The sequence below is a fragment of the Habropoda laboriosa genome, unplaced genomic scaffold, assembly GCF_001263275.1.
Source record: "Habropoda laboriosa isolate 0110345459 unplaced genomic scaffold, ASM126327v1 scaffold40, whole genome shotgun sequence".
Classification (NCBI taxonomy): Eukaryota; Metazoa; Arthropoda; class Insecta; order Hymenoptera; family Apidae; genus Habropoda; species Habropoda laboriosa.
This window is the reverse complement of record NW_017100231.1, coordinates 6,364,341-6,371,474: the sequence shown is the minus strand read 5'-3', so window position 1 is coordinate 6,371,474 and position 7,134 is coordinate 6,364,341. Positions and strand designations below refer to the sequence as shown.

The 7,134-nt window shown below is 35.1% G+C and overlaps 2 protein-coding genes across 3 annotated transcripts in view; one reads left to right on the top strand and one right to left on the bottom strand.

Moving 5' to 3' along the window:
* Nucleotides 1–3,953, top strand: part of LOC108571535 (Wilms tumor protein homolog) — a 17,037-nt gene extending 13,084 nt beyond the window's left edge. The window contains exons 1-5 of one of the 2 annotated variants that reach the window (XM_017933600.1): nt 7–21; nt 1,552–1,819; nt 2,525–2,758; nt 3,110–3,252; nt 3,635–3,953. In XM_017933600.1, coding sequence (XP_017789089.1) covers nt 1,552–1,819; nt 2,525–2,758; nt 3,110–3,252; nt 3,635–3,934 — 945 coding nt within the window. In that variant the 5' untranslated portion in view covers nt 7–21 and the 3' untranslated portion in view covers nt 3,935–3,953. Of the gene's footprint in view, nt 1–6; nt 22–1,551; nt 1,820–2,524; nt 2,759–3,109; nt 3,253–3,634 lie in introns of those variants that run through there. The other variant, XM_017933601.1, reaches the window with a different exon arrangement.
* The window catches only part of LOC108571487 (chromatin assembly factor 1 subunit A-A-like), a 35,847-nt gene extending 29,507 nt beyond the window's left edge, over nt 1–6,340 (bottom strand). The window contains exons 1-5 of the mRNA XM_017933543.1: nt 6,268–6,340; nt 5,377–6,152; nt 5,157–5,284; nt 4,653–5,074; nt 4,418–4,584 (exon numbers count right to left, since the gene is read on the bottom strand). Coding sequence (XP_017789032.1) covers nt 4,418–4,584; nt 4,653–5,074; nt 5,157–5,284; nt 5,377–6,152; nt 6,268–6,340 — 1,566 coding nt within the window. The remainder of the gene's footprint in view (nt 1–4,417; nt 4,585–4,652; nt 5,075–5,156; nt 5,285–5,376; nt 6,153–6,267) is intronic.
* Between the last annotated feature and the right edge of the window lie 794 nt (nt 6,341–7,134).

Genomic DNA, 7,134 nt, shown 5'->3' with positions numbered 1-7,134 from the left:
GAAGAAGCGGCCATATTTGATGTAAGTAAAAATTTGGAGAATATTTTTTTGGAAGCTGTTGTTATTTTCGATCGTTTCTTTCCGTGTAAACAACGATAATTTATCATCGATAGAAGTAAACGACGAATTACTTAAATATGCGACTAGAATTCAGTGAAATAAATTGAGAATGTGTTTCACAACATTCAATGTTTATTGGAACCGAAGACTTTGAGACTTTGACACGCGATCGATGTAGATCTCTGATTTGAGACTTCCGGGTGGAAGCTGCGCACAACAGTGATCGAATTATTCCAACGAAAATTATCAACGAAGAAGACTTTACGCGTGAATTAATACTTCAGAAAATTCAATTTAAAATTTTTTAATTTAATAACAATGCCTCGACCTAATAAAAAATTACTAAAACACGCAAAGAATAAAAAAATGAAACGAATTCACACTCTCAGGATCTCCCCCTAATTCCATTACCATACTTTCTTCGCTAATTCCAAAAAAGAAAAAGAAAAATTGTCATCGAGAGAAACTAAAAAGTTCTAAAAAAAATAACAAATCTAATTATTCTAATCATTTGCAAATTGATCACTCGAGCAATTAGTAATCGATGTTGAACAGTTCTGAGATTTTTCGTGGTTAACTTGAAAATTGTGCAATTTTTTGGTAAGTTATCGACAGCGAATCGTAAGGGTTCGTAACGAGTACTTCTATATCAGACGTCGATCAAGACGAACGTGTCAATAGCGCACAGATCAGAGAAGATTCGAAAAATGGTCCAAGGGAACAGGAGCAACAGAGAGATGAATCTCTCAGTCGCTGCATCACATTTCCCTCTTTCTTTCGGCGGCGATAACTCAAAATAGAATTGAATGTTAATCAACAGATATAGAGCGTTCGCGCTGCATGACTTATTGTCGGTATCACCGGGCACCCGGCCCGATTATTCCCAGACAAGAAACTTTTGCAACAATAAACAGTCACCTCGTAGCTTCATTTTTTTTCTATTCTTTCTCCTCGTTTTTTTTTTCTTTTCGAAAATATTTCGTAGTTTTAGTGTCGATAGTTTTTTTTTTTCTTTTTCGAAATAGAAATTCCATCGGGCGATAAAGAAAACACACTTGGATTCGAGGCTCGAAGAAGAGACGCAGAAAAATGGATTAAAGTGAACAACTAGCGATATTTTTCTTGTAATTAACCCTCTCAAAACTGAACTATTTTTCCTTTTCCCTTGTTTGAGAGTGAAAATAATTAAAATGCGAAAAAAAAGCAATTTTTTTATATACAGTTAGGTTAATTTAAAATTTAAAGGGTGAAAAGTGCGAGTGAGTCGCGAGCTACCTATGGGTTAAATGTTTTTAACCTCTTCAAGGACACTGAAAAAATCTAATAATCTCCTAAAAAAAATTGTTTGATTACTGTCGACTTAAAATGAATATAAAATATAACTACATAAGAAATTAGATGAAAATTCTCCCTGAAAAGATTAATGTGACTTTTTAACGTTCTGCTAGAAATTCATATTTAATAAAAATCATTTTCGTTTTGTTTCATCAGATGACGGATGAATTGTTATTCTCCGCGTTGGGCCTAACCACGGACACAGGTGTAGAGAGGCAACTGTTCTCCGCGAACCCGACCACCACATTGATGTGCAACTATGAGGCGTCCTCATGCAGAGCGACACCGCAACACAGCGATGATTCGGAGACGATCGACGGTCGATCGGGCAATTTCGCTAATGTGGACTGTTACACGGACTTGACCTGTCCAACAAAGACGTCTTGGAACGAATGGTCTGACAATACCTCTACGTCGTTCTCCGGTAGGTGGAAAATTAATTACGTAGAGAAAATACTGTATAGAAATGTGTGAAATATTATTCTTATTTCTATCGTTTAAGTTTATCGAGTAAGCTTGTTGGGAATGTAACATACAGTATTAAAGTTGCATTTTGTACAGAGATAAAGGTGCTAATGAACGTGTAAATTGTTAAATTCGAGAATTTTTTAAGTTACAAATAGTGTTTGTTTACCATAGCTGTTGGGATTATTTGAATATTGGCGCCGAGTAACGTGCTCGCTGTCGCACGTGCACGTTTGTGCGCATGCTCCAACTTCTAGCCGGCCTATACGCATCGTAAAAAATTATCCTCGTGCAATTGTGAATTCATTGCATTCCATTTATTTTTTAGTCAAAATTTTAGTCAAAAACACTGTATTGCTAATCAACTCTGTTGGTTTATTTAACAATAACCCAAACAGTCAACAATAGCAGATATAACATCAAAGTACCAATTATTATTACCAAATAAAACTGTATTTTGCATTTGGGGAGGGTTTTATGTAAACCACCCCATTAGAAAGTTGTTACAACATCGGGGGATGATTTGTTCTGTTTAAATTGATAAGGTACAGTCGGTAGAAGCGATATAATGAAGCCGTGAAATCGGTCAGGTGTCGAAGTATAGTTGGTAGAAACGATATGGCGAGGTCACACATTTCATAAAACGAAATACACTTTGTGTTAGGTACAGGTTGTCTGAGCGAGCTGAGTGAATTAGACTCAGAGTTAGAATGGTGTTTAGACAAAAGCTGGAACTCTGGACTGCCAGAGAGGACACCACTGTGCACAGCGGGCTGTGAGGGTTTTCTACATTTACCCTTGCCGAATCCGCAGCAAACGTTTCAGCAAGAGGAACCATTATGGGTGCTTGGGATCGATTTGAGAGCTCTCGATGATACTTTGGAAACGAACAGAATAGGTAAGTTTGAAGTACTCTGTGGGGTTATCTTGGCGGAAAAAGCGTTTAGAACTGAAATCGTATCGAGAGGTATAAAACAAGAGGTTAGGCCCTGGTGAATCTAGAAAGAGCATAGTTGAACTAGAGGTTGGGAAGAGAGACTGCACTTTTGTCTGTTTTCTAACCTTAAAGTTGAATGCTTGCCTATTTACTCTATTTTCTAACCTCAAAGTAGAACAGAAATTGCTAGAAGTAAATTTTAATAATTTCTTTTTTCAAGTATTTGTTATAACATACTACTCTAGTGTATATCAACGAGAATTCCTTAAGGTTTGAATAAGATTGTAAGAAGTTGTTTTGCCTGGGTTTCAGATTACAACAATAATCAAGTAGAAGAAAATATTATTTCAACAGCAGCTGCCGCAGCACTGGCCACCCATGACTACACCAATCGCAACTTGGCGAACGCGTCGGAGGATCGATGCTTTCCTTGCACTTACCAAGGATGCGTGAAGGTACATTAAAGTCATCCAATGTATGAACAGAATATTCCAAAGTCATACAGAGTAAAGCTACTTTTACCATTACATCTTTCATAATATGTTAGACACGGTATAAAAAAAATTCTAACCTATATTTACACGAAATCATTTTAGAATTTCATGCAAGTGTAATCTACGTAATAAATATTTATACCCTATAAATATATCTTACTCACAAAAATATTTACACATCCTAAACACACCCTACTGGTATCTAAAATCCTACTGACCTAACCTAACTTAATACATATATACATTCTACAAATATAACCTATTCTACGAAGATATTCTACTTGATAAATATGTGTGTCATATAAATAAATCCTATTATGAAAGTATTCAATGTTATTTTCAGATCTATGCGAAGGCATCTCACTTAAAAGCTCATCTACGTCGACATACTGGCGAGAAGCCATTTGCATGCACGTGGTCTGGCTGCGGATGGCGCTTCAGCCGGTCAGATGAGCTAGCTAGGCACAGACGGTCACATTCAGGAGTAAAACCCTATCCATGTGAAATGTGTTCAAAGAAATTTGCACGTAGCGACCACCTGGCCAAACACCGCAAGGTGCACCGGAAAAACGCGTATCCCCTATTCCACGGTGGAAGAGGACTTCGTGGAGGAAAGATGAACATTGTACCAACGGAGATTTAGTAGTTTTTACGTGCAATAACTGGCGTAAACAACCATTGAACGAAGAGACGTCGAAAGAATTTCCTTCCAGATTTTTTTGATCAGCAGCTTCGTTGCTTCCTTGCGATGTACTTAATTCAAAGTTTAAGAATAAAGATTGTGTTTCGTTTTTATGTATAGAGGTTACAAAAAATCATTTTTAGAGAAGTTGTAGCAAGGAAGTATTCTTTCGATGATTAATTTGATGTATGAGATTATCGTGATGTTGACAAAAGAGATTAAGTACGACTACTCTTGTAGTCTTTGTTTTAAGATGGTTCAACAAGTTGAACTGGATTAAGTGACAACCTCTATGATGTGACAATAAATATTATTAAAAATATGACAACCCTTTTATCCTTATATCCATCTGAGATAATTATTTGATTATTTGTCTCTGAACCTGCTTTCATTCAACGAAGATGATTGTACTAAAAATGTACAAATTACTAATTTAAGACTCACCGGGTCCTTAGAGAACGGTCTTCGAGGATGAATGTTGCCGCTACGTTTCCTCCAAGTGCCCCAATAAGGTGGACGCTGATTTTCACAAAATTGTAGCAATTTGGGCCGCTGCTTTTCTATTGGAATGTCTTGATTTACAATATTCGAGCTTCCATCATTTTCATCATCTGCGGTAAACGATATGTAATTATTCATGATCCAATCAATGATCGTTAGGGAAGAAAATAACATTTACCTAATATAATTACTTCGTCCTTCGCTTCAAATCGCCAAGTCTTTGACGACTTGCATGGAACTATTTTTTTTCTCTTAATCTCGCTAAGATACAAGTCTGACTCTTGTCTATTTCCTTCATTGCACTTTTCGTCCAATGACAATTTATCTTGCGCGCTTAAGGCTCTTCTACAGACTGGGGCTATCTTCATGTCTGCTTTTACTTCGAAAGGCATGAAGTTTCTTATTTCAGTCCCGTTTTCTTCCTCGATAGATTTTTCTTGCTTCTTGGCGACGAAGAAACTTGTAAAGTTCGACGCTGCTTTCTGTTTCTTGCGTTCTGCTTCCAATTTTTCCTCTTCCCTTTTTTTCTTTTCCTCCTCTTTAGCTTCTTCCTTTTTCTTACGCTCCTCTTCCTTTGCGTGTTTTTCTTTCTGCTTTTGCCTGTAAATAAATTAGTATAAATAAAAATTCAGGCTTAAGTACTTGTACAGTATTGGATTGCCATAATTATATATATTCGTACTCCATTTCCATTTGTTTCTTCTGCTCTTTCATTTTCTTTTCCATCTGTTTTTGCTCCTTCTCCCTACGTTTCTCTTCCTTCTCCTTCCGCCGATTTTCTCGCTCTTCTTCTAACTTCTTTTCTTTCTCCTACAAGAAAGTAAGATAATACATTATTTTCTTTTTACATATGCATAAAAAAGCTAGAAACAAATATTTTTGTTATAAAGACTACAATTTACCACTTTCAGTTTTTGCCTTTCTTCCCTTTTCTTAGCACTTAATAATTTCTTTTCCTGTTGCTTGGGTGTTAATCTTCTCTGCTTTGAGTGATCTGTTTTAGGAATTATAGGTGTCTTATTTTCTTCTTTAGTTGAAGTTGTCTCTGTTTGTTCATCTTTGTTTCCATCCTCAGAAGCTGTTTTTATTTGATCATCCCTGTCTTCTTGTTCATTATCAGAAGATATCATTGCATCATCAGAATCAGTTTGATATAGAGAATTATTTGCACTTGGAGGTGAATCTTCTATTTTGTAACTTATATCACTTGTTGATAGTGACACCTTTGTATCAGAACTCTTTTCAACAGATTTATCTGTTTCCTTTTCCGAAGATTTCTGGCAATCTTCCTTTGAACTCTCTTCTTGTTTATCAGTCTTTTGAAAAAACATTTTTAAAGAACTGGGTTTCAGTTTATTTAGTTTCTCTAACTTTTTCTGCCCTTTGAAAATCTGTTTCGGGGTTTCAGATTTAATTTCAGGTTCCACTTTATTCAATGTTGTGTTTTCTTTGACATTCTCAATTTCTACATTCATTATTTCTATACAAACACTTTCATCTTCTGTTTCCTTGTTGTTATCACTTGGTTTATTATTTACATCTTTCTTCAAACTCTTTTTTAAAATTTTAACTGGTTTTGAGCTCATACACTCCACAGAGGGTGATATTAATTTTCTCTTTTTGCTTTGTATAGCATTTGGAGACTGCACTGGACTTTGCATTTGGAAAGGCAATTGAGCTAAAATAATATTTCCAGTTAAATATAATTCAAGTGAATATTAGGTATTTTAATTTGCAATCGTTTTTAAGTAATAATTACTTCGATAATACTTCAGAAATTAAAAAGTAAATACCTTGTTTCATCTTCTTTTTCTTGACCGGCATAACCGTATCGGTACAACACTCATCTTGATCATTGATGTCCATTATTTTCATCTCAGACGTCCCTACGAAAAATAGAAGTAAAATGTATTTGACTATCATAGGCGAATAACGATAAAAAAAACTGTATTTCATCTCCATCTTACCTAGATATTCTTAAATATAAACTTTTTCTTATAACATTACACCGACTGACAAGATCGACGACGAATCTGTCAGTGATGCATAATTATAACCTAGCAATAATTTATTACGCAAACGCAAGTGATACGAAGAGTAACGATACGCACGCATTAAATATATACAAAGTTGAAGAATAAGATATTATATACAAATGCGATAATTTTTCGACTTAAAGTACTATTTTCATAAATATTTTATAACGTTGAAAGCACATCACTACCAGATTACAATCGTAACAAAATCCGCGGGAAAATAGGGTATGGAAGGGGGAAAATTATACGTAATGTATAATTCCATAAACTTCAATTTCTCTAGATCCGTCACTCTGTACAATATTGAAAACTTATCTGTGATTTGTTAATATTCTACCAATCAAAACTTTGTATTCATATTTACAAAGAACTACGAACGCAGATAATTCAATAACTATAGTCATACTTTAAATTTGCTACTCTCAGCACAGTCCATAACGACTCAATCCAAATTTAAATAAATCTCAACTTCCACGTAAAACATATATTTTCCACTAAATTACTAATAAGTTTTCGGGTGCTTTCGAGTATTCAAAAAAATTAAAAGCCTCCAGTGTATTTTTTCGGATTCAAAAGAATCGACCAGATGGCGTTCAATATCCACGAGAGACGACTCTATTCACA